General features: G+C 43.2%; 1 protein-coding gene across 1 annotated transcript; it reads left to right on the top strand.

Annotated features, from left to right (window-relative positions):
- The first annotated feature begins 11077 nt into the window (after positions 1 to 11077).
- On the top strand, positions 11078 to 26602 carry LOC115174904 (stress-70 protein, mitochondrial). The gene is made up of 17 exons (XM_029733916.1): positions 11078 to 11435; positions 12544 to 12602; positions 12706 to 12793; positions 12924 to 13105; positions 13413 to 13537; positions 13656 to 13729; positions 18695 to 18801; positions 20300 to 20462; positions 20571 to 20663; positions 23744 to 23953; positions 24039 to 24266; positions 24371 to 24475; positions 24580 to 24697; positions 24805 to 24899; positions 25048 to 25140; positions 25305 to 25445; positions 25635 to 26602. The coding sequence occupies exons 1-17, from the start codon at positions 11355 to 11357 to the stop codon at positions 25725 to 25727; spliced, it is 2055 nt and encodes a 684-aa protein (XP_029589776.1). The 5' UTR covers positions 11078 to 11354; the 3' UTR covers positions 25728 to 26602.
- The last annotated feature ends 1191 nt before the right edge of the window (positions 26603 to 27793 follow it).

Genomic DNA, 27793 nt, shown 5'->3' with positions numbered 1-27793 from the left:
TTCAACCACCTAGTCGGCAGATGAGAAGCGGCCAGTCGACTGTTCAACATCCGCCAAGGGGCCAGACCAGTGGGTGACTTCGCCATTGAGTTCTGCACCCTCGCCGCCGAGAGTGGGTGGACTACGGAGGCAGTGGTCAGCGTTTTCCACCAGGGGTTGTCTAACTCCATCAAGGATGAACTGGCTTCTCGGGAACTGGGAGAGGACCTCGAGTCCCTGATAATGCTGGAAATCAGGATCGACAACCACATCCGAGAACGCGTGAGACAGTGTTTTTGACACCACCCCAGTATCCCGGTTTCCTGAGCACCCCAAGCCCAGCATTGAGGAGCCCATGAGCTCAGACGCACACGTCTGATCCCACAGGAGTGTGACAGGTGCATGCGCAAAGGCTGCTGCCTCTACTGCGGAGGTCTCAATCATCTCCGTGCCCAGAGCTGATGGGAAGCGCCTGGACTCGCCGGGACTAAGGGAGACCCTGACGAGCTGTGCAGTTACCCCCTGGCTACCCAGTCACCATCTGTCACTACCCGCAACCCTCCACTGGGATAACCGTCAGCAACAGATTCAAGCCTTCGTGGACTCCGGGGCCACAGATAAGTTCATTGATCAAGACTTCGCCAGAGAATTACAAATCCCCTGCATGAAATGTCCGATCCCTCTGCAGATTCAAGCCCTCGATGGATGCCCCATTGGCTCTGGCCAGGTGGAATATCAGTCCAAGCCCATTCTACTGCAGGTTGGGGTGAATCACTCAGAGACTCTTAGTTCTCTTTTGATCACGGTTCCCAAGGACACCTTATCCTAGGGTACCCTGGCTAGCGCTACATAACCCACTACTCTCCTGGTCCACGGGACACCTACTAGACTGTGGTAAGAACTGACAGACTAAATGTCTAAGACCCCCACCTAGGGCCTCGCCACATCCCCATGCATCCATTGAAGACCAAGACTTCTCCACTCTCCCTCCCGAATAGTTTTGCTCTCCGGGAGGCCTTCAGTAAAGCCACCACTCTCCCTCCTCATCATCCTCATTGCGGCCTGTTCCACCTGTGCCCAAAGCAAGTCCTCGTGACAGCGACCCTGGCCCCACCTGTCCGTAGACTTTATCACAGGGTTACCTCTATCCTAAGGGCTTACCACTATCCTCATGGTTGTAGATCGGCTCCCTCGGTGAAGGAGACCGCTGATCTCATGATTACCCATGTCTTTCAACTACACAGACTTCCCCAGTACATTGTCTCGGATCGTGGGCCCCAGTTCGTTGCACGGTATTGGAAAGCCTTCTGCTTCCTGTTGGGGGCGTCGGTGAGTCTCTCCTCGGGGTTCCACCCCCAGTCGATTGGGCAAACGGAGCGGGCCAACCAGGAGCTGGAGAAGTTCCGCTGTTTTGTCTCCACCCAGGCCAGCAACTGGAGCAAGTTCCTCATCTGGGCAGAGTATGCTCACAATACACTGCCGAACTCGTCCACTGGACTGTCGCCGTTCGGATGTCAGTTCGGGTTCGCCCCCCCTCTCGTTTCCTGAACAAGAGGCCCAAGCAGGGGTGCCATCAGCTGAGGCGTTCATTTGACGATGTCGCCGCACCTGGATTACAGCACGATCCTCCTTCCTCCGCTCATCTGCCCGACACCAGGCAAACTGGCACCAAAGGCCTCTTCGGCTCCTCCAACCGGTCAACTAGTGTGGATGTCCACCCGTGATCTTCCCTTAAAAGCTCGCTCCATAGGACCATTCAAGATACTGAGTCGCATCAACCCGATCACCTATCGTCTCCAGCTTCCCAGGTCTATTCATCCTTCCATGTCTCCTGTCTCAAGCTGGTAAGGACCAGTCCCTTCTCTCCTACCACACCTGCCCCTCAACTTGTCGATGGTCGTCCGGCACTAGAAAATGTGCATACGCATGTTCTAAAGTTTTCTGAAACGTGAGCACATTCTCACATCATGTTCCGTTTTTAGAAACTTTTGTGTGAAAACTAGCGCACGCATGTTTTGGGGTATAGTTTGTACGTACAGTTGAGGTCTGAAGTTTACATACACCTAAGCCAAATACATTTAAACTCAGTTTTCCACAATTTCTGACATTTAAGTTTACATACACTCAATTAGTATTTGGTAGCATTGCCTTTCAAATTGTTTAACTTTGGTCAAACGTTTTGGGTAGCCTTCCACAAGCTTCCCACAATAAGTTGGGTGAATGTTAGCCCATTCCTCCTGACAGAGCTGGTGTAACTGAGTCAGGTTTGTTGGCCTCCTTGCAAACCGTGGTCTGGCTTTTTTATGGCAGTTTTGGAGCAGTGGCTTCTTCCTTGCTGAGCGGCCTTTCAGGTTATGTCAATATAGGATTAATTTTACTGAGGATATAGATAATTTTGTACCCGTTTCCTCCAGCAGCTTCATAAGGTCCTTTGCAGAACGCGTCTCCTTCCTGGGCGGTATGACGGCTGCGTGGTCCCATGGTGTTTATACTTGTGTACTATTATTTGTACAGATGAACGCGGTACCTTCAGGCGTTTGGAAATTGCTCCCAAGGATGAACCAGACTTGTGGAAGTCTACAAATTTTTTTCTGAGGTCTTAGATGATTTCTTTTGATTTTCCCATGATGTCAAGCAAAGAGGCACTGAGTTTCAAGGTAGGCCTTGAAATACATCCACAGGTACACCTCCAATTGACTCAAATGATGTCAATTAACCTATCTGAAACTTCTAAAGCCGTGACATAATTTTCTGGAATTTTCCAAGTTGCTTAACCTCTCTAGGATACGTGGGACGGTAACGTCCCACCTGGCCAACATCCGGTGAAATTGCAGAGCGCAAAATTCAAAAATACTAAATTCAAATATTTAACATTCTTGAAAATATGTGTTATACATCAAAATAAAGCTTAACTTCTTGTTAATCCAGCTGCCGTGTCAGATTTCAAAAAGGCTTTACGGTGAAAGCAAACCATGTGATTATCTGAGGACAGCGCTCAGCACACAAAACATTACGCAGTTACCAGCCAAGTAGATTAGTCACGAAAGTCAGAAATAGCAATAAAATTAATCACTTACCTTTGATGATCTTCGTATGGTTACACTTACAAGACTCCATGTTACACAATAAATGTTTTGTAAGACTCCAGGTCAAAACTCTACAAAGAACCAGCTAAAAAGAGGACCATATGCGAGGTAAAATAACCACCCAATTTACATCTCCCAGGTAAATGTATGGACATTTGCTTTCCGGGCCGGGAGTCAGTTAAACTGCAGTACCAAAGCAAGACTATAGAAGCAGTCGAACCAGTGCTTCTAGACGGGAACCCTAGCCCCTTGGTGTGGATCAGGGATGGACAACTCCAGTGTGTTAGCTGGGGCAAAAGTGTGACACCCAAAGGCCCCGGAGGACTGGAGTTTCCCCATCCCTGAAATAGACGATTGTTGCGACTGTCAGTGAAAAGTAGAGGCCAAGCCAGGCATATTGCAATATTTCAAAATACAATCGCGGGAAAACATAGTTTGGAATGCAAATGGCTAGAGGGAAAATGGTAAAGAGAAGACAACGAAAATACCTTAATCCTCTTCAACTTAATTGAGCGAACAGTAGGCTATCTTACTGGCACCATGCAGCGGAGCGCTTCGGCCATATCCCTGGTGAGCACGCATATTCACTATATATCATTGTTGAGTCAGTGCCACAAAAGTTTGTTTTTAGACAACTATTTCCTCCAAGTTAGATGGACATCATACTGTATTTGCGTCTCCCCTTCTCGTAGGCCTATTATAGGGACCAGACAACGTCGTTTTTATAGATATGTTTGTCAGTGTCAGCAGAGTAGGCTACCCTGTAATCAGTGGAGGCTGGTGACTAGAAAAATTAAGGAGGATGGGAGACCCACAGTATAGGCGCGGAACGCACAGAGATGACAATGTGTATTTCAAAAATCGTCAAAGACGAATTATTTTAACCTAAAGCATTTAATATAGACATTTAAAATACAATATTATGGGGAATGGGAATGAGAGGTCTACTTACACCATTTTGGAAAGGAATCACAGCAGTGATTGAATGAGGGTATGAGGCATGAGTTGAGGTGTTCAGAGGCTTGACCAGTGCAGGACAGGATTTGACTGGGAAGACAAAAAAAAACTATAAGACAACACACAACACAGTTAGACGAAAGAGCTAGGAATGAGTTAGTCCAAGCAAGGAGTAAAATCATTGTTGTGTAATAATGTGACTGCAAGTGATTGACTCTACATACAGTAATGAAATAAAATTGATAGGGGTACTCACAGTGCTTGGAGGGGAAACATTTAATGTGCCAGTGATGTGCGGGCACATGAGACGTGGCTTCAGTTCATGTCAGGAGAAACTTGACAATGGTAGTGGAGTGGAGTAGTCATCACCTCTTAAATCAGGGAACAGGAGGGGACTTAGCTGTAAATACAAATAGCAGATACATTCCATTACAGCTGCGCCATCGTAGGTTTGGACAACGAGTTTCTATGAACTTAAACTCAAACATCTCAAAATTCATAAAGTCAAACACAGATTGCGCATCTCGCCCACTTGACACATTAAAGTAGCCCAAGAAATGTTCCTGAATAAAGCCCTGACCATCCACATACCTGAAGATAACTGACAACTGCAAGCAAACTGGTGCAGGTCCCAGAGTGGTGGGGCAATTTTTAACAGTTGATGAGACTGAAAAATCGTCTCGTTTTCATCAGCTACAGCATGTCAGATTCCTAATGTTTAGGTGTAGCCTAGGCTGCTGCAACATCTATGTCATGAGTTTTTGCTTGTCTCTGTCCGGAGTGATTATGTGTTATCATCTTTGCTAAATAAATACCGGAAAAAGGGGAAGCTATCAAATCATTCGGAATTGTTTTCAACATCCCAGAAAAGACAGTCGAAAGTTCCATATGTTCAGCAAGTAAAGCATCATAATGTGCAATTACCTCTGCAAGCTCTTGTTAACGGAACTTTTCATATCGTAGTGTCCTCCTAAAATAAAATTATTGCATTCCCTGCTTTTGTTTTTTCGTTTAGCTGAACGATCAATGTTCTTCAGGTAGGGCTGGGCGATATGGCCAAATTACAATTTTAAACCAAATGTTGCAACTGCGATTTAGATCAAAACCCTTGGGTGAACTTTTGGAATCATGGAAATAGAATGTTTATTCTAATTCTGTAGTTGGAATATAAATAATAGTGGGCACTTTGAATACAGTGTTGTTTGACATGATAACAAATGAAAATTCCATGGACGAGTTATTGTGACAGGGTAGGAACAAAAGGGATGTTCAGTGTTTCCTAGGGGACCATATAAGCTTTGGCTACATTAAATCTTTATTCATGTAACCAACATATTCCTCTATGATTTAGAAGATACTGTTGCACAAACATGCTGATTTAGGCCTCCATCAGCACTGATAACAGGCTGTATTAGTTAGCTACGTTTGTTCTGACTCAGTACTTTTATTAGCCAGCTAACACAATTTAGCTTAACTTGCTAAGAAAATAAAAAACTAGCTCGTTGCAGATGTAAGAAACACAAACTAATATTGTAATTATAGAACGCTTGTGGATTTATATTAAGATAAAATTGGAAACATCGTTGTCATCAACATTGTCCATGCAGACTGACCGAAAGTGTCTCGTGGTCAAGCAACAACAAATGCGCTCCTTGAGTGACGGGGTGGGACTAGGTCTATGTGGAAAGCGGCATGGAGAGAGTGAGGACTCAAGTAGCGGAGTAAACTATTTTTAAATGGACGTTACACATGGCGTATCACATTTAACAAACCAAACATTCAAATACTGTTGTAGAAGGTAAAGTAAAAACCCAAACCGGCCCGTGCATCAATACCGGTATATAGTAAAATACTGTATACCGCCCAGCCCCATCTTCAGGTCACTGCACCCACCTTTCAACCAAGACTCAGACTTTCCAAAAAGCAGGTAAGGCCTGATGAAAGGCTCCCTGTTAACCAGCTATACTTTTGATTCGAATTAGTATTGAACGCCCTCACCTTTTCATGTCTTAATGAAACTGACCTCAGGCAGAGGTCGACCCTCGCTTTTAATTCGTACCTTACCCGTATACCCCAGAGATCAAAAAGTCCACATTTTCGGCAGCGTTGGCCATTCTACCATTCTGGTGGAGAAAACTGCACACTCGTGCTGGTGGCTAGCTAGCTACTGAAGTTAGCAAAACACATTTTAATACACTGCACTAACTGAACACAAAAATAACGTTCTAAAACCAAGAAAACAATTTCTAATATACCTCCTCCATCTCCTATAATTAAAAAAAATGAATTTGAATTGAATAATACCCCCAAAAATGCTCAACTATCACTTCAATCAATCTCTATCCAACAATGTCACAAAACTTCTCAACACATAGAAACCCCATATTGTTCTGTGGCACAATCCCAATAAGACTCACTAGGTTTGTTCTCTGATCCTAATTATATGATTGGATGGACAGCATGTCAGTTGATTGGTTGGAGGACGTCCTCCAGAAGTGGTCATAATTACCATGTCTATGGAAGGGGGTGAGGCCTACAAGTCTCCTAGGTTTCGTATTGAAGTCAATGTAGCCAGAGGAGGACTGAAGCTAGCTGTCCTCCGGCTACACATTTACATTACATTTAACATTTACATTTAAGTCATTTAGCAGACGCTCTTATCCAGAGCGACTTACGGTAGTGACACATGGTGCTACCCCAGACAGTGCTGTTGTAGTTACTGTAGACCTTCATTGCAAAACTATAAAGACACAAGGCGAGACCCAGATGCAGACACGGGAAGCAGATGGTTTGAGCTCTGATATTTATTATACTCCAAGGGGTAGGCAAAAGGCAGGTTGGGGACAGGCAAGAGTTCATTACCAGGTCAGAGTCCAAAACAGTACAGTGTAGCAGGCAGGAGGGCTCAGAGTCAGGACAGGCAAGGGTCAGAACCAGGAGGACGAGAAAAAAGAGAGATTGGGAGAAAACCAGGAGCTAGGAGAAAACCGCTGGTTGATTTGGCAAACAAGACAAACTGGCACAGACAGATGGAAAACACAGGTATAAATACACAGGGGATAATTGAGAAGATGGGCGACACCTGGAGGGGGGTGGAGACAAGCACAAGGACAGGTGAAACAGATCAGGGTGTGACAAAAACAGTCTATTTTAATCAATTATTTGGTGACATGAATATATTTAGTATAGTTTTAATGTTTCACAATTTTTATTTTTATGAAATTTCACTGAGGAGGATGTCCTCCTCAGCCTCCACTGCCTGTAATGTGTTCAGTAGCGGTGTGTGGGTCAAATCAAATCAAATCAAATTTATTTATATAGCCCTTCTTACATCAGTTGATATCTCAAAGTGCTGTACAGAAACCCAGCCTAAAACCCCAAACAGCAAGCAATGCAGGTGTAGAAGCACGGGGGCTAGGAAAAACTCCCTAGAAAGGCCCAAACCTAGGAAGAAACCTAGAGAGGAACCAGGCTATGAGGGGTGGCCAGTCCTCTTCTGGCTGTGCCGGATGGAGATTATAACAGCACATGGCCTAGATGTTCAAATGTTCATAAATGACCAGCATTGTCAAATAATAATAATCATAGTAGTTGTCGAGGGTGCAACAAGTCAGCAACACAAGAGTAAGTGTCAGTTGGCTTTTTCATAGCCGATCTTTGAGAGTATCTCTACCGCTCCTGCTGTCTCTAGAGAGTTGAAAACAGCAGGTCTGGGACAGGTAGCATGTCCGGTGAATAGGTCAGGGTTCCAGCAGGTCTGGGACAACAGGTCTGGGACAGGTAGCACGTCCGGTGAACAGGTCAGGGTTCCATAGCTGCAGGCAGAACAGTTGGAACTGGAGCAGCAGCATGGCCAGGTGAACTGGGGACAGCAAGGAGTCATCAAGTCAGGTAGTCCTGAGGCATGGTCCTAGGGCTCAGGTCCTCCGAGAGAGAGAAAGAAGGAGAAAGAGAGAATTAGAGAGAGCATATTTAAATTCACACAGGACACCGGAAAAGACAAGAGAAATACTCCAGATGTGACAGACTGACCCTAGCCCCCCGACACATAAACTACTGCAGCATAAATACTGGAGGCTGAGACAGGAGGGGTCAGGAGACACTGTGGCCCCATCCGATGAAACCCCCGGACAGGGCCAAACAGGTAGGATATAACCCCACCCACTTTGCCAAAGCACAGCCTCCACACCACTGGAGGGATATCTCCAACCACCAACATACCATCCCGGGACAAGGCCGAGTATAGCCCACAAAGATCTCCGCCACGGCACAGCCCAAGTTGGGGCACCAACCCAGACCACGTCAGTGACTCAACCCACTCAAGTGACGCACCCCTCCCAGGGACGGCATGGAAGAACACCAGTAAGCCAGTGACTCAGCCCCCGTAATAGGGGTAGAGGCAGAGAATCCCAGTGGAAAGAGGGGAAACCGGCCAGGCTCCAGCCTTTCCGTTCACCTTCACACCCCTGGGCCAGACTACACTTAATCATAGGACCTACTGAAGAGATATGTCTTCAGTAAAGACTTAAAGGTTGAGACTTAGCTATAGAGAAAGGTGCAGCGTTTTTGTCCTCATGATATAAATGATTGAATCTTAAAATGATGCAATCTTTAAAAAGCTATAAGTAAGGTAATACAGTAGATTTGTCTTCTCTGCCGTAAGGACCCTGTCACACCCTGATCTGTTTTACCTGTCTTTGTGCTTGTCTCTAACCCCTCCAGGTGTTGCCCATCTTCCCATTATCCCCTGTGTATTTATACCTGTGTTCTATGTTTGTCTGTTGCCAGTTCATCTGGTCAGGTCTTACCAGCGGTCTTTCCCGCCTTCCTATTTCCTAGGTTTTCCTGGTTCTGACCATTCTGCGTGCTGTCCTGTACCTGCCTGACTCTGACCTAATCATGAACCTCTGCCTGCTCTTTGCCTTCCCTGTGTTATTAATAAATAATCTGAGAACTGTACTATCTGCCTCCCATGTCTGCATCTGGGTCATATCCTGAGTTGTGATAGACCCAATGTATTTCAGCACCCCTCTGGACCAGGATGGAGAGAGTCAAGTTGCAGTATTTCCTTTGAATAGGATGTAGTGAATGGACATGTAAAAAAATCAGTTGTAGCCTATTTGACATGGAAGTTCACTGTCACCCTATATCCATTTGCTTTGCTGTTACTGTTTCCTGTGGAGAGGCCAATGTTACATGTTGTTGGTGAGTGGGGCCATAAATAGACTGGTGCAGAAAGATCGCACAGCATAAATTGGGCTCCATCTTTTGGCATAGTAGTGGAATTACTGAACATGCTTTCTTGTTTAGGGTTTTATATCTCTGGCATATGTTGGGTTTTATGTGTTCAAATCAAGCTTTATTTATACAGCACATTTCAGACATTGAATGCAATACAATGTGCATTACAGGAAAAAATGAATAAAAAAAGAAATATTTACTTCACAAACACAAGGATAAACTAAAGAATAACAAAACTGAACGACTAAAAAGCACCCTAAGGAAAAACAAAGCTAAAAAGGTGTGTTTTTGTTTATCACACTTTCGTCCTGCCTCTAGTTCCCTGGCAGGCTATTCCAGAGACTGAGGGCATGGTAAGTAAAGGCTGCCTGTCCATGCCTCTTGGTCCTTGGCTTTGGGATAGTTAAAATGCCAGTGCCAGAGGACCTGAGGGACCTACTGGGTACATAACTTAAAAGCATGTCTGACATGTATTAGGGTGCACAATTGTGGATTGATTTAAAAACCAATAGAATAATCTTAAAACTTATTTTAACTCACAGGCAGCCAGTGCAGAGACCTTGGTCAGTACCCATGATGCAGTATTCTGTATGTTTTGCTGTTGACCAATGGCTTTCTTGGGTAAACCAGACAGGAGAGCATTACAGTAATCAAGCCTGCTTATAATAAAAGCATGGATGAGTCTCTCTGTATCAGCCTCAGAGAGAAATGGCTGCACCTTGGCAATGTTCCTCAGGTGGTAAAAAGCTATTTTGGTCACATTCCTAATGTGTGATTCAAAATTGAGTTCAGAATCTAAAATAACACCTAGGTTTTTTTACCTGGTGTTTTATCTTTATTGCTTGTGAATTAAAATATGTAGCCAGATTCTCTCCCTGTGCTTTGGCTCCAACAATAAGTACCTCAGTCTTGTCTTGATTTAGCTGCTGGAAGTTATGATCTATTCAAGTAATTCAATCACTAATAGTCTAATAATTTATCCGTGGAGCTAAAATCCTTTGGTGACACGGAAATGTAAAGTTGTGTATCAGCTGCATAGCAGTGATAATCAATGCTGTGCTTTCTGATAACGCTGCCAAGGGGTAACATAATGTAATGAAACTGGCAGGGAGCAGGTCTCGAACCCTCAACTTTCTAGCCCGAAGTCCAGCACACTATCAACTGTGCCCCAAAAACATGCCCAATTGGCAGTCGATATCCGTGCTTATAAACCCAGGATCGTTACAATATATAAACTGAACAGTACCGGACCCAAAATCGTGTTGCCACCACATTAGAGAGGGGGTAAAAACTATGAATTAATTGATATAAGCTGCAAAATTGATGAGCTGCATTGACATACAGATGACATGAGTGAGAGGCAAAATCCAACAGAATCAAAGCGAGTAGCAATATGCCGATGAGCAAAATGGTCGACTGATCCCTTTATTTGGTCATTTAATGTATTTAAAAAATATATATACAAAATAAATTAAATATGCCGCTACTTAGTCCACATTTAGCTAGATGTTTCATCATGCCAGACACTGGCATCAAAAACAGTACTGTGCCGGCATCGCTGATGAAACTCACGTGAGAATTTTCACCGCTTTTTCAAAATGACCTTCAAAAGCCCAGTGGTGTGTGATGCCCCGGTCTGGGCATGATTATGTTTTAGCATAATTTATCTTGTAAAATAACTATACTGCACCCTAAACATAAACGACAGGTGTTTTGTAAGTATATAGTCTGTAATAATTTAATATAATTATTGGATAACGTTGTCATTTATTTTTGAATTATGTATTTTTACTCAGGCAATATTTAAGTTTCTAAAATGGGTCCGTTTCTCAATGCATGGGACAACTCATGTGTCAGTTAATTCGAGAAAATCGCAAGTTCAACTGCATTGTTGGAGAGCAGTCGTGCTGCCATACCGGTTCTGACAGGCTAAATATATTCCTAGATTTGTCGTGGAAATTACATCGCTCTCAACGAAATTAGATATCTATACCCGGGTCCCGCTAAAATCGACAAAAGCTCAACAGTTTGGATTTGATCATTGCGGCCTCCATTTTAAAGCCAACTAGCTTGCTACCAGAATTGTCAAAAATGTTAAGTGTTGCAAGAACAGCTTCAAGGTCTCTCCCCTCTCCGAATTGCTCAAGAAGCGTGTCCTCCTTGATAAAGAAGGTAAGTCAGTTAAAATTGTCACCCCAAAATTCCCAATATGTTAGGTTAATTAAACGTTTTCCAAGAGGTGTAACACGAAATGAGGGATAACTAATGGCTAAGCGTTAGCTCGCTTGCTAACTAAAAACGTTAGATAAATGTCGCAGTTAGCTAACGTCATTGGGTACCACACTAGCTAACGTTAGTTAACTAGCGTCTGGTAGTGGATAAAACGAATAACTAGCTAGTTAACAATTGTTAAATAATTATCTAGCTTGCTAACTATGCTCCCAGCCTGAGCTTGAGCCTGGTCAGGTAGACGAAGTAGCCAGTTAACGTTAGCTATGACGCAACTAGTAGTAACTAACTAATGTTCGCTAACAAGTTAACTTTTAGGCTAGCCAGAGTTAGCCAGGATGTTTTATCATTCATCTGTCCTTCGTCTGAACTAAACATACTAAGTCATGTTCATTGGCGATCATAGTGAGGTTAAGTAACTGACGTTAGTTGGCTAGCTTCCCTCGTAAGGTCTGATTGAATTTGAAGACCACAGCAGAGGCTAGTCCTCTCAGGCAAGCTAATGCTATCTAGCCAACGTTACCTAACATGGATGTTTGTATAACCACCTCGTGTTATTTCAATGTGTTTTTAGCTAAATCCTAAACCAGTGAGTTGGTTTCAACTGACTTAAGCGGGGTGTCAAGCCCTTTAGCTGGTTAGACACGGTTCGTTTATTGCTCAAGATAATGTTAGCGTTAGCAAGCTGCTGAAGTTTACCGGTCTTGTCGTGAATGGGGGTGTCATTAATTGTCTTATGTGAAGAGAACATCTGTGACCTTCATTGTGGTGTCCCTGTGCACCCACCCTAGTACACCGCAGTCCTATTTCATAATGTTCAAATATCATAACCAAACATAATGTTACACACGCTTATCTATAACTATTTCACTAATGGACAGCTTTTGCATTTCTTTATACCAAATGTGGATTACTGTGCGTCATGTCTATGCCCTGTGTGAATTGTGAATTGAAACTAGACTGTTTGAGTTTCTTCTCATATTGGTTGAAGAAGTTAAACAGATTTCACTAATAAGTAGTCATGGAAGCTAATCTATGTTTTTTTTGCCAGGCTTGCTGGAATGGATTCCAACAAGATGCTTTCAGAGCGATGTCCAGACGTGACTATGCGTAAGTATTGTTAGTTATTTAACGTTACTATACAATATTTATTCCTATAACATCCATGAGCAGCTATTGGCATTTTTACTTACTATTTGACATTGTTTTACAGATCGGAGGCGATCAAAGGATCCGTGATTGGAATTGACCTGGGAACTACAAACTCCTGTGTGGCAGTCATGGAGGGCAAACAAGCAAAAGTTGGTTGAAGTTTTACCAGTAATTTTATGTTTGTGTGACCTGTGTAATGAAAAGACCTTACATCCCTTTGATATCCTCCTCTTATAGTTCCTTTTCTAGACTGTTAATGAATAGTTTGTTGTGTGACAGGTACTGGAGAATGCAGAGGGAGCAAGGACAACTCCTTCAGTGGTCGCCTTCACAGCAGATGGGGAGAGACTGGTGGGCATGCCAGCTAAAAGACAGGCAGTCACCAACCCTAACAACACCCTCTATGCCACCAAGCGTCTCATCGGTCGCCGTTACGATGACGCAGAGGTTCAGAAGGACCTGTGAGTGTTTTTAAATTAGGTCTCAGACCTTACTAGCCATTGTAACGCATCATTAGTTGGAAAATAGTCTTCCCTGTGGCTCAGTTGGTAGAGCATGGTGTTTGCAACACCAGCATGGTGTGTGCAACGCCAGGGTTGTGGGTTCGATTCCCATGGGGGGCCAGTACAAAAAAATAAAAATGCATGAAATGTATGCATTCACTACTGTAAGTCGCTCTGGATAAGAGCGCCTGCTAAATGACTAAAATGTAAAATATTTTGTAGTTGGAGATGAATGTATGACATGGTTATTGTTGTGGCTTTACAGGAAGAACGTGCCCTACAAAATTGTCCGTGCTTCCAATGGTGATGCCTGGGTGGAGGCCCACGGAAAGCTATACTCCCCCAGCCAGGTCGGTGCCTTCGTGCTGATGAAGATGAAGGAGACGGCAGGTAAACTACCAATCAATCTTTATTGCCCCCAGGGGGAGAACTAGCATGCCAATTCTGTTCCCAACTACGCCTGCCTGTATTCTAAAACTTGCTCATTGTAAAATTGTCTTGGTTTTAGAGAACTACATGGGTCACAATGTGAAGAATGCCGTTGTCACAGTGCCAGCCTACTTCAATGACTCCCAGAGACAGGTAAGAGCCTTTTCTTTGTCTGCTAAATCATTTGACTGGAACACACTGGTGGCCAAAAGCTATGCCTTTGCCATTGACTCACAGAATGGTGATCTAGCAAGCCTCTCAACTAATCAGTACATATAATGGCTGCCGTTTTACCGGCTCCTAACCTATTGTGTTTTGTTTTTGCGTTATTTGTAACTTATTTTGTACATAATGTTTCTGCCACTGTCTCTTGTGACCAAAAAGAGCTTCTGGATATCAGAACAGCGACTACTCACCTCGTACTGGACAAAGATTATTTAACAAGTCGGGCGCAAATGATTTACTTCAGACACCGGACAAGGCCCAAATCACCGTCATTCGGATGGAAAAGAGCGATATCGGACGTACACTACCGTTCAAAAGTTTGGGGTCACGTAGAAATGACTTTGTTTTTGAAAGAAAAGCACATTTTTGTCCATTTAAATAACATCAAATTGATCAGAAATGGTCTAGACATAGTTGTTGTATATGACTATTGTAGCTGGAAGTGTGTGTGTGTGTATGTATATGTACAGAGGCCCATTATCAGCAACCATCACTCCTGTGTTCCAATGGCATGCTGTGTTAGCTAATCCAAGTTGATCATTTTAGAAGGCTAATAGTACCCGCAAAACACCCGTCTCAACATCAACAGTGAAGAGGCTACTTTGAGATGCTGGCCTTCTAGGCAGAGTTCCTCTGTCCAGTGTCTGTTCTTTTGCTCATCTTAACCTTTTCTTTTTATTGGCCAGTCTGAGATAGGACTTTTTCTTTGCAACTCTGCTTAGAAGGCCAGCATCCCGGAGTCGCCTCTTCACTTTTGACATTGAGACTGGTGTTTTGCAGATACTATTTAATGAAGCTGCCAGTTGGGGACTTGTGAGGTGTCTGTTTCTCAAACTAGACACTAATGTACTTGTCCTTTTGCTCAGTTGTGCACCGGGGCATCCCACTCTTTCTATTCTGGTTAGAGCCAGTTTGCGCTGTTCTGTGAAAGGAGTAGTACACAGCTTTGTACTAGAGCTTCAGTTTCTTGGCAATTTCTCACACGGAATAGCCATAACTTCTCAGAACAAGAGTAGAGAATAGAGTTTCAGAAAGTTTTGTTTCTGGCCATTTTGAGCCTGTAATCGAACCCACAAATGCTGATGCTCCAGATACTCAACTAGTCTAAAGAAGGCCGGTTTTATTGCTTCTATAATCAGTACGGCAGTTTTCAGCAAATATAATTACAAAATGTTTTTCTAATGATCAATTAGCCTTTTTAAAATGATAAGCGAACACAACATGCCATTGGAACACAGGAGTGATGGTTGCTGATAATGGGCCTATGTAGATATTCCATAAAAAATCTGCCGTTTCCAGCTACAATCATTTACAACATTAACAATGTCTACACTGTATTTCTGATCAATATGATATTTTGATGGACAAAAAAAATGTGCTTTCTTTCAAAAACAAGGACATTTCTAAGTGACCCCAAACTTTTGAGCGGTAGTGTAGGTCGGGGTGCCTTGTACGGATCCGACAACGAGTGGGTAATCCGCCTCTACTATCAGTCCTATTGGCCAACGTACAATGGAGAATAAACTGGATGAGCTCCGATCAATACTAACTTACCAACGGGGTAGTAACTGTATCTTATGTTTTTACCGAGTCGTGGCTGAACAACGAAATGGATAACATACAGCTGGCTGGGTTTTCCGTGCATCAGCAAGATGGAACAGCTGCTTCTGGTAAGACGGGGTGGCGGTCTGTCTGTTTGTAAATAACAGCTGGTGCATGAAATCTAATATTAAGGAAGTCTCTAGCTTTTGCTTGCCTGAGGCAGAGTATCTCATGATAAGCTGTAGACCACACTATTTACCAAGAGTTTTATCTATTTTTCATAGTGGTCTATTTACCACCACAAACCGGTGCTGGCAATAAGACTTCACTCAACGAGCTGTATAAGGCCGTAAGCAAACAAGAAAATGCTCATCCAGAGGTGGCGTTCCTAATGGCCAGATACTTTAATGCAGAGATGCGTACGAAGCTCGCCCTCCATTTGGCAAATCTGACCATAATTCTATCCTGATTCATGCTTGCTTATAAGCAAAAACTAAAGCAGTAAGTACCAGTTATTCGCTCAATATGAAAGTGGTCTGATGAAGCAGATGCTATGCTACAGGACTGTTTTGCTTGCAGACTGGAATATATTCTGGGATTCTTCCGATGGAATTGAGAAGTACCCCACATCAGTCACTGGCGTCATCAATAAGTGCATCGATGACTTTGTCCCCACAGTGACCGTACGTACATACCCCAACCAGAAGCCATGGATTACAGGCAACCTTCGCACTGAGCTAAAGGGTAGAGCTGCCGCTTTCAAGGAGCGGGATTCTAACCCGGACACTTATAAGAAATCCTGCTATGCCCTCTGAAGAATTGTCAAACTCCAGCCACCCTATTCATAGATTGTTCTCTTTGCTACTGCACGGCAAGCGGTACCAGACTGCCAAGTCTAGGTCCTAAAGGTTTCTTAACAGCTTCTACCCCCCCAGGCCAGAAGACTCCTGAACAGCTAATCAAATGCCTACCAGGACTATCGGCATACGCTGCTGCTCTGTTTATAATCTATGCATAGTCAATTTACCTCTACCTAAATGTACAGTACCAGTCAAAAGGGGTTTTCTTTATTTGTACTATTTTCTACATTGTAGAATAATAGTGGAAACATCAACTATGAAATAACCCATATGGAATCATGTAGTAACCGAAAATGTTTAATTTTTTTTTTTTTTGAGAATCTAAAAAGTAGCCACCCTTTGCCTTGATGACAGCTTTGTACACTCTTGGCATTCTTTCAACCAGCTTCATGAGGTAGTCACCTGGAATGCATTTCAATTAACTGGTGTGCCTTAAGTTAATTTGTGGAATTACTTACCTTAATGTGTTTGAGCCAATCAGTTGTGTTGTGACAAGGTAGGTGTGGTATACAGAAGATAGCCCTATTTGGTAAAATACCAAGTCCATATTAGGGCAAGAACAGCTCAAATAAGCAAAGAGAAACGACAGTCCATCATTACTTTAAGACATGAAGGTCAGTCAATTTGAAAAAGTTCAACAACTTTGAAAGTTTCTTCAGGTGCAGTCGTAAAAACCATCAAGCGCTATGATGAAACTTATGGGGACCACCACAGGATTGGAAGACCCAGAGTTACCTCTGTTGCAGAGGATAAGTTCATTAGTTACCAGCCTCAGAAATTGCAGCCCAAATAAATGCTTCAGAGTTCAAGTAACACAACTTAACATTAACTGTTCAGAGGAGACTGCGTGAATCAGGTCTTCATGGTCGAATTGCTGCAAAGAAATCGCTACAAAAGGATGCCAGTAAGAAGAGACTTGCTTGGGCCAAGAAACACAAGCAATGGACATTAGACCGGTGGAAATCTGTCCTTTGGTCTGATGAATTTGAGATTTTTGGTTCCAACCGCCGTGTCTTTGTGAGACGCATGGAGGAGGTGTGAAGTGCTTTGCTGGTGACACTGTCAGTGATATATTTAGAATTCAAGGTATACTTAACCAGCATGGCAACCACAGCATTCTGCAGCGATACGCCATCCCAACTTGTTTGCGCTTTGTGGGACTATCATTTGTTTTTCAACAGGACAATCACCCAACATAGTTCCAGGCTATGTAAGGGCTAATAGACCAAGAAGTAGCAAGATGGAGTGCTGCATCAGAAGACCTAGCCATCACAATCACCTGACCTCAACCCAATTGAGGTGGTTTGGGATGTGTCGGACCGCAGTGTGAAGGAAAAGCAGAGTCCAAATTTGAGATTTTTGATTCCCACCGTCATGTCTTTGTGAGACGCAGAGTAGGTGAACGGATGATCTCCGCATGTGTGGTTCCCACCTTGAAGCATGGAGGTGTGGGGGTGCTTTGCTGGTGACTGTCAGTGATTTATTTAGAATTCAAGGCACACTTGACCAGCATTGCTACCACAGCATTCTGCAGTAATACGCCATCCTATCTGGTTTGCACTTAGTCCCACTATCATTTGTTTTTCAACAGGGCAATGACCCAAAACACCTCCAGGCTGTGTAAGGGCTATTTGACCAAGGAGAGTGATGGAGTGCTGCATCAGATGACCTGGCTTCCACAATCACCTGACCTCATCCCAATTGAGATGGTTTGGGATGAGTTGGACTGCAGAGTGAAGGAAAAGCAGCCAACAACTGCTCAGCATATGTGGGAACTCCTTCAGGAATATTGGAAAAGCATTCCTAATGAAGCTGGTTGAGAGTGCCAAGAGTGTGCAATGCTGTCATCAAGGCAAAGGGTGGCTACTTTGAAGAATCTCAAATATATTTTGATATGTTTAACACTTTTAGTTACTACATGATTCCATGTGTTATCTCACATGGCTACCTTGGGGCGACAGGTAGCCTAGTGGTTAGGGCGTTGGGCCAGTAACTGTAAGGTTGCTAGATCGAATCCCCGAGCTGACAAGAATCTGTCGCTCTGCCCCTGAACAAGGCAGTTAAACCACTGTTCCTAGGCTGTCATTGTAAATAATAATTTGTTCTTAACTGACTTGCCTAGTTAAAAAAGGATAAATAAATAAATATTTTTGATGTCTTCACTATTACTCTACAATGTATAAAATAAAGAAACCCTTGAGTGAGTAGGCGTGTCCAAACTTTTGACTGGTACGGTACATATTACCTCGACTAACCTGTGCCCTTGCACATTGACTCTGTGCTGGTACCCCCTGTATATAGGCTCGCTATTATTTTGTGGCTCTTTTTTAATTATGTTTTTATTTACTTTAAATACTTTCTTAACACTTCTTAACTGCATTGTTGGTTAAGGGCTTGTAAGCATTTCACTAAGTTCTACACCTGTTGTATTTGGCGCATGTGACAAACATTTTATTTGATGTTTGTATTGAGTAACTAATTTTGTTTACAGGCCACAAAGGATGCTGGTCAGATTGCTGGGCTGAATGTGCTGCGAGTCATCAATGAGCCCACTGCTGCTGCTCTGGCCTATGGTTTGGACAAGACTCAAGACAGAATGTAACTACAACAACCCTACAAACTGCTGTTAACCTCTCTAGGGGAGGTGGGACGAAATCGTCTCACACTATTCAACAGCCAGTGACAAATCAGAGCGCCAAATTTAAAACCACAATGTCATAATTCAAAGTTCTCAAACATAGGACTATTTTACACCATTTTATAGATACACTTCTCCTGAATCGAACCACGTTGGCTGATTTCCAAAAGGCTTTACAGCGAAAGCAAAACATTAGATTATGTTAGGAGAGTACATAGACACAAACCACACAGCCATTTCCAAGCAACTAGCATGCATCACAAATACCCAAAACACAGCTAAATGCAGCACTAACCTTTGATCTTCATCAGATGACACTCTTAGGACATTATGTTATACAATACATGCATGTTTTGTTCATATTTATATCAAAAAACCTTTTTTTACATTAGCATGTGATGTTCAGAACTAGCATACCCACCGCAAACTTCCGGTGAATTTACTAAATTACTCACGATAAATGTTGACAAAATACATAATTATTTTAAGAATTATAGATACAGAACTCCTTTATGCAATCGCTATGTCAGATTTTAAAATAGCTTTTCGGCGAAAGCACATTTTGCAATATTCTGAGTACATAGCTCGGCCATCACGGCTAGCTATTTTGACATCCGCCAACTTCGGGGTCACCTAAACTCAGAATTACTATTAGAAAAATTGGATTACCTTTGCTGTTCTTTGTCAGAATGCACTCCCAGGACTTCTACTTCAACAACAAATGTTTTGGTTCCAAATAATCCATAGTTATATAAATACCGCCGTTTTGTTCGTGCGTTCAGGTCACTATCCGATTGGTAACGCGTGAGCGCATTTCGTGACAAAAAAATTCAAAATATTCCATTACCGTACTTAGAAGCATGTCAAACGCTGTTTAAAATAAATTTTTATGCTACTTTTCTCGTAAAATGGCGATAATATTCCAACCGGGCAAGTCTCGTGAACGCGCATCTCCAGTCTCACTGTCCCCAGGCTGACCACTTACAAACTCTGCTCCTATACTTTGCCCAGAGACAGCAGACACCCCATTCCACTTTCTGGCGGCTTTAGAGAGCCAATGGAAGCCTTAGAAAGTGTCAAATTACAGCACAGATGCTGTAATTTCGATAGAGATGCAACAGAAGGACAACAAATTGTCAGACAGGGCACTTCCTGTATAGAATCTTCTCAGGTTTTGGCCTGGCATATGAGTTCTGTCATAGTCACAGACACCATTCAAACAGTTTTAGAAACTGTAGAGTGTTTTCTATCCAAATCTATTAATTATATGCATATTCTCGTTTCTGGGCAGGAGTAGTAACCAGATTAAATCGGGTACGTTTTTTATCCGGCCGTGAAAATACTGCCCCCTATACCACAACAGGTTAACTTATGAGACCTTAGCCATGACCCTAACATTTTTTGATCCATGCCTGAAGGTGTTTTGGCTCATATTTCATACCTGTTCCTGATTTGTAGCATCGCAGTCTATGACCTGGGAGGTGGCACCTTTGACATCTCTGTCCTGGAGATCCAGAAGGGCGTGTTTGAGGTGAAGTCCACCAACGGAGACACCTTTTTGGGTGGAGAGGACTTTGACCAGCACCTACTAACCCACATTGTGAAGGAGTTCAAGCGAGAGGTGAGAAGGGGGGAGATATCCTGGATACACACCTTTCTATGACCAAGCGCATCTGCCATATTCACGTGAGCCAACCATTTTGATCAAACCTTTGATTTCTCTTTCCAGTCTGGAGTTGATCTGACCAAAGACAGCATGGCTCTGCAGCGAGTGAGGGAGGCAGCTGAGAAAGCCAAATGTGAACTGTCATCATCCCTGCAGGCGAGTTTCATCATCCCACAGCAGACATTTCTCTCATTACCTATTTGGTAGGCTAACGATTAGTCTAAACAAGACCATTGTCAACAGAAGTAACTTGTTTGTAATTTATACAGTCCCTGGACCCTCTGTCTGTATTTGAAAATCTGTAATCCCACAGCAGTAGTCGGCTGTACAGGCCAGCCCTATGCCTGAGCTAGCTACACTGCTGGGAGAGGAAGTCTTCTGGACCAGGCCACATTAGAGCAACTGTTTTAGTGGATGATGAGCTGTAGCAGAGCTGCTGTACCTGCACTCTGGGGCAGCCCTACTCTAAGGGCTAACAAACATGCAATGCAGAGTTCTAGGGCTTGGCGATATTCAAATGTGGTTTTGCGCGATATTCCAAATTTCTGTATTGTAAGAATCAAGTACTTGTCATGTTTTTCACTCTTTCTGCTGTGGCTGCATGCTCCCATTTTTTTAAAGGCTCTGCAGTGGCCATATAGCATTTACCGTGATGCGGCCTCCGCAGAAGTCAAAACAGTCATACTTCTTGCACTTCAGGGAGCTGTCCATAAGCACTCAATAAATTGGTCTGCACAGCACTACTCGTAGTGATTCAAGGCTAATTTCTATAGCCACCCAGCTAATTAGAAGCAACTGGCTAAACAAAAATACAAGACCATTCCTCTTCTGAGAGTCTGTTTCCCTGTGCTTGACATGGTTGCTCAGCCAAGATGGCATGAAGTAAAGACTGCACTGTTTTCCCACCTGCATCTCGATCCCGAATCTCCCTATTGTCCCCCAGCAAAGTTAGGCTGTTTGTGTATTATACACTATGTAGAGGTAAAAAACAGACTGCTTGTATAGATATCAACCCCTGTGGAAGGCTTATATTTAGCCTACGTATAATTTCACAAGCCCTGAATTCATGAGATTATTGCGGACTGTTTGAAATGCAGAATATTTGACCTTTGTACAACAGCTTATTTGGAGAACTTTTTTTAAGTATATCGTGAATTGGCCATAAAATTGCCAACAAAAGTTCTGCTTTTTAGGCCAAATCGCCCAGCCCTACGGAGCTTGAGTAAACCTTAACACCAAATTAAGATGATGTGTATATGGAGATTGTAATAGTATGTAAGACTGATATACAGTGAGCTCCAAGTATTGAGACAGTGACACATTGTTTTGGCTCTGTACTCCAGCACTTTGGATTTTAAATTATACAATTACTGTGATAAAAGTGCAGACTCTCTTGTGAATAGATCATTTCTCTACAAAAAGCCACTTCCAATGTTGTTTTAGGGAATTTGGCTGTATGGCCAACAGGCCTCCTAAATACAGACCACATGTAACCACACCAACCCATAACCTCCATCTGGCTTCTTCACCTGTGGGATCATCTGAGACCACCCACCCGGACAGCTGAGGAAACTGGGTTTTCACAACTGAAACATTTCTGCTCAAACAGTCTCAGGGAAGCTTATCTGCATGCTTGTCATCCTCACCAGGGTCTTAACTTGACTGCAGTTCAGTGTCGTAACTCACTTCGGTGTGCAAATGCTCACTTTCAATGGCACGCCGGAGAAGTGGGCTCTTCACGGATGAATCCCAGTTTTAACTGTACCGGGCAGATGGTGTCGTGTGGGTGAGCGGTTTGCTGATGTCAATGTTGTGAACACTGTCTCATGGTGGGGTTATGGTATGGGCAGGCTTAAGCTATGGAAAACGAACAGTTGCATTTTCTGGAAGCTGAATGTCCCAGTTCTTCAATGGCCTGCATACCCAGACATGTCACCCGTTGAGCATGTTTGAGATGCTCTGGATCGATGTGTACGATGGCGTGTTCCAGTTCCAGCCACTATCAACAGCCTGATCAAGTCTATGCGAAGGAGATGTTGCGCTGCATGAGGCAAATGGTGGTCACACCAGATACTGACTGGTTTTCTGATCCACGCCCCTACTTTTTTGTTTTAAGGTATGTGATCAACAGATGCATATCTTTATTCTCTGTCATGTGAAATCCATAGATTAGGGCCACATTAATTTATTTCAGTTGACTGATTTCCTTATGAACTAACTCGATAAAGTCTTTTTTTTCAGTATAGAAGTGTTTAGAAACATTCTATTCTTACAATAAATCTATTGGGCACAATCTGAAATGTGAAAACTAATCAGAGTTGTGATAAAAGGACTACCTTGCTGTAACTGTTGGTTTGAGTTGGGGCTGGGGCTATCGTGGTTGTGTACATCTTAAAACCCTAATGGGGGTTTGGAGTTCAAAGGGCTGTTGCCCAATTTATTTCAGTTGAATTGTTGAAGATAAGGTTGATGATGTAAGGATGGGATGGTTAACAAGGATGCAAAGGGAACAAACGCACATGAATCTCAATATTAGTGAAGTAACTTAAGTGATGTTTAAACACGAGTAAAGGAAATGCATAAAGCAACTGACAAAATCAAACAAATGTTCTCAATCAAATGAGGGTATGAATTAAGAACAATCTTAAACTCATCCAAAAAAATACACAAAGGGTTACAAGAGAAAAGGTGTCTTGTAACAAAACACTTGGTAAGGTCTGCCACACTGGTTAGTGACAGGTGTGGGTATATAAAGGTGATGAAGGCGCTGGAGTCCCGCCTCTGCTGGAGTGGGATTGGACAGGGGATGGTTGTTGCTGAGGGGACTGTCGGTCAGGGTAGGGACAATTCGACTACAGAAACAACCAAAACAAGATGTAAATGCATCCAATAAATTTGTAGTCATTGCGTGCTATGAATGTGACCAAACCCTTAATGATTTACAACTTTAATACACAAGTGAATTTGTCCCAATACGTTTGGTCTCCTAAAATGGGGGGGTAAGAGACTATGTACAGAAAGTGTGGTAATTTCTAAACTGTTCACCGGAAATGGATGAAAATACCCTCAAATTAAAGCTGACGATCTGCACGTTAACCTCAGTCATCCAAGATTCTGGAGTACAGAGCCAAAAGAACACAATGTGTCACTGTCCCAATACTTCTGGAGCTCACTGTAGGTTACCCCCTTTTCAGTGAAGATGAAAGAACACTCATAGATCCTTGGTTCTCCCACAGACTGACATCAACCTGCCCTACCTGACCATGGATGCCTCTGGCCCCAAGCACTTGAACATGAAGATGACCCGCTCCCAGTTTGAGGGCATCGTGTCTGACCTGATCCGCAGGACAGTGGCCCCCTGCCAGAAGGCCATGCAGGATGCAGAGGTCTCCAAGGGGGACATCGGCGAGGTGCTTCTGGTCGGTGGTATGTCTCGTATGCCCAAGGTGAGCAGATCTCTCCCTGGTTCTATCCCACCTCTTCATCATGCTCTGCCCCTCTGACCACCCATCCTGTTGTCTTCTCTCCCAGGTCCAGCAGACAGTCCAGGACCTGTTTGGCCGTGCCCCCAGCAAGTCAGTCAACCCAGATGAGGCTGTGGCCATTGGAGCTGCCATCCAGGGAGGTGTGCTGGCTGGAGATGTTACTGATGTGCTCCTTCTGGACGTCACGCCCCTGTCTCTTGGTATTGAGACCCTTGGAGGGGTGTTCACCAAACTTATCAACAGGAACACAACCATTCCCACCAAGAAGGGCCAGGTGAGGGACAAATATCAGATTTTGTTCTGTCTGAGGCAGTCTGAAACTTATATTAATTATATATACTTCATCAGTGGTACTGATGCATTTTTCCTTGTGCTTAGGTGTTCTCTACAGCAGCTGATGGCCAGACCCAGGTGGAGATCAAAGTATGCCAGGGAGAAAGAGAGATGGCAGCAGATAACAAGATCCTGGGACAGTTCACTCTGGTAAGTGTCCTAGCTGATTCATACTTACACTTTAATTTAGTATCTTTTAGGTCTCTGGTGTCTCTGAAGGATACTAATGTCTTACTGGTGTTTCTCTCATGCAGGTTGGAATACCACCTGCCCCACGCGGCGTACCTCAGATCGAGGTCTGCTTCGACATTGACGCCAACGGAATCGTGCACGTGTCTGCCAAAGACAAAGGCACAGGCCGTGAACAGCAGAGTAAGATCATCTAACAACCTGCCCTTGAAATACATGTTAACTTATAGTAGGTGTTCAATAGTATGAATTTACTTTGTCTAACACTGCCTTTCCCCTCACTTCTCCAGTTGTTATCCAGTCCTCTGGTGGCCTCAGCAAGGATGACATTGAGAACATGGTTAAGAATGCAGAGAAGTACGCCGAGGAGGACAGGAGGCGAAAGGTAGGGTTGAAAATGTTCTTCTCATCAAGCATCCATTAAACTTTTATTAGTTACATTAACTGCAGGCTACTCCCAGCTGGAGTTGTGTTTTGATGACCGTGTGACTGAATGCTGACAGTTGGCCTTGAATCCGTTTGTTTTTGCCCAGGACCGTGTTGAGGCTGTTAACCAGGCCGAGGGCATCGTCCATGACACTGAGTCCAAGATGGAAGAGTTCAAGGATCAGCTCCCTGCTGATGAGGCATGTCGGACATTTTATTATATTAATACATTGGTTTTAAAGGGCTTTTCAAAAAACCCGAGGACACTGAACAACAAAATTGACAACAGATATGCATCTGAAACATCCCAAATATCAGGAAATTCCATAGTCCCAGTATTTGACTTTCTTCCCCCATCTTTCAGTGCAACAAACTGAAGGAAGAGATTACCAAAGTGAGAGACTTGCTGTCACGGAAGGACGAAGAGACTGGCGAGAATATTAAACAGTCTGCCACCACCCTCCAGCAGGCATCACTCAAACTCTTTGAAATTGCTTACAAGAAGGTAATTGTCTCAACGCCCCAATATTGTCAAATCTTTTTTCCTTAACTTGCAGTTCTAACAGAGTTGGAGTAACCTGGAATAAGACTGGATTGTTTGCTTAGCTTGTCAATCAAGAGCCCAACATACTTTTTTACAATGGGTAAATTGAAATATTATTTATTAACTGAATATTTGTCCATTTCTTCCCAGATGGCATCAGAGAGGGAAGGCAACAGCGGCAACAGCTCTGGATCATCATCATCTGAAGGTGGAGCTGGAGAGAAGAAGGAAGGCCAGCAGTAAAACCTTTGAGATTGTCATGGAGACAATGGGAACATGGACTGATGGGCTTGGGAGCGTAGACGTGTTCTGAACGGCGGCTATTGCCTTCAAGTAATTCTCACATACTGTGTTTTTGCAGTAAAATATACAGTATAATAATGTATGTCCTTCCACCCCTTTGTAATTTCATTGTCAAAAACAATATATCCTGTCCATTTTAAAAACATTTATTTGCATCTGTGTTTATAGCAATTATTTGTTTGTCCTACCGTGACGCCATTTGGGTTTAATTTGTACATGTAGCTCTGCTTCTGTCCGGTCAACTGATGACTCCAGTGGAAATGCAATAGAAGAAGCTTGGATATTCTCTAGCTTCATCCTGTTTATCAAGTCTATCTGGTCTATGAAAACAGTTAGTGTGTATATATATATACAGTGTATGTACAGTGATATGAGGAAAAGCCACATAGGTGTGGTTAAAGATGTATCATTTTATTTCTGTTCTTAGACATTTGAATCCTTAAATGCTGATATTCCTTTCAGTACAGAGGAGCCCCAAGTTGGCTCATTCTTCTTGACATTATCATGGGTCTGAACTGGGAGAGAATACTTTGCATACAAATAGAAACATCTACATATGATACATTTGTTTTTACATCGGTATACCAATGAGTGTAATTGGATGAGGATGCACATTAGTAACATCTCACTTTAAGAATGTATGTCATTCCCCTGGAGATTGTTTTGCCATAGGCAGCATTTCACAAACAACAGCTATCAGACAAAGTTGACTGCAGTGGAAGAGGGGGGAAAAAGTCTGGTATGTGGTGGGTTTGGAGAATATTTGAGTGAAAATGTGGTGTCTCATTTTTCTAATAAAATTCTAAATTTCAAAAGTGGTTTTCAGTTGGTCTCCTTTTTAAATTAGGAATTTGTGCCTTTGGCAATCATGGTGATAAGTCTACCATGTCCGGAAGTGACTTCACAATTTTCTGTATTCAGGCTCACTCAAACATCCTTTTAAGCTTTGTTTTACTACTTAGTTACAGCTGATTTCAGGGTTTGTATTTGGATTCGCTCTCCTTAAATGTGTAATCTGAAGTATAATAAGAACGGGAGATTGCGTCCAATATGTCCAACCGTTTTCAATGTAATCACCAGGGGTTCCGGTCTATAAGCACAGTTTTGACTGCTACAGTTTTGCTTCAATACTGCAGATTAATTGACACCCAGCCTGGAAAGAGCATTTCCATACATGGCCAGATAAGAAAATATATATATACTGTAATAAGACCCTTTATTCATCACCTTTTGTGCACAGAACATCCATTGAATTATTGAAATATTTGTTGCTGAGGCCCCAAAAAAATTCATTCACGGCCGAAGATATTAACATTTTATATTCATCCATTGTCTGCCATGTTTTTGGGGGGATGCATTGCTGCTTGCACTGCTCCCTGTGAGTGCTGGCGCGTATGTGATGTGTATATAAACCGGATGCAACCAGGATATAGACAGTCCATGAATCAGCATATGGGTATATTACCTTCAAAACAACGGGTGGACATCTTGGACATAGTCTCCAGTTCTTATAACTCACGTTTGCATATGCCGATTCATGGACAGTGTATATCCGGCTTGCATCTAGTTTATATGGACCAACATCACGTGCACAGGGAGCATTGATGACATCTTTGGCTGTGCGTGATTGGAACAAAAATCGTCCTTAGAAAAAAATATTTGAATAATTCAATGGATGCTTTGTGCACAAAGGTGACGACTAAAGTGTCTTACTAGGAATGTTCAAATCTGACATCTCTATGTGGCCAGCTATGGAAATTGTCTTTCTGGGCCGGGCGTCAGTTAAACTGCAGTACCGAACCAAACCTGTAGTAGCAGTCGAAGACTGCAAGGGCCGTGGCTTTTGTGGCGCGATGGGTAACGATGCTTCGGTGGGTGTCAGTTGTTGATGTGTGCAAGGGTCCCTGGTTCGAGCCCGGGTTGGGGCGAAGAGAGGGACGGAACCTACACTGTTACATTGGTGCCGTGACCCGGATCATTGGTTGCTGCGGAAAAGGAGGAGGTCA

This window comes from Salmo trutta, chromosome 3 (genome assembly GCF_901001165.1).
Source record: "Salmo trutta chromosome 3, fSalTru1.1, whole genome shotgun sequence".
NCBI classification, from domain to species: domain Eukaryota; kingdom Metazoa; phylum Chordata; class Actinopteri; order Salmoniformes; family Salmonidae; genus Salmo; species Salmo trutta.
This window is presented reverse-complemented; position numbering and strand designations above follow the sequence as displayed.

Coding starts and splice junctions, on each gene's coding strand:
- LOC115174904 (XM_029733916.1), top strand. CDS start 11,355: ATGTTAAGTGTTGCAAGAACAGCTTCAAGGTCTCTCCCCTCTCCGAAT. Junction 12,794..12,923: donor TGGAGGGCAAACAAGCAAAA/GTTGGTTGAAGT, acceptor GTTGTGTGACAG/GTACTGGAGAATGCAGAGGG. Junction 24,698..24,804: donor CACAGGCCGTGAACAGCAGA/GTAAGATCATCT, acceptor TCACTTCTCCAG/TTGTTATCCAGTCCTCTGGT.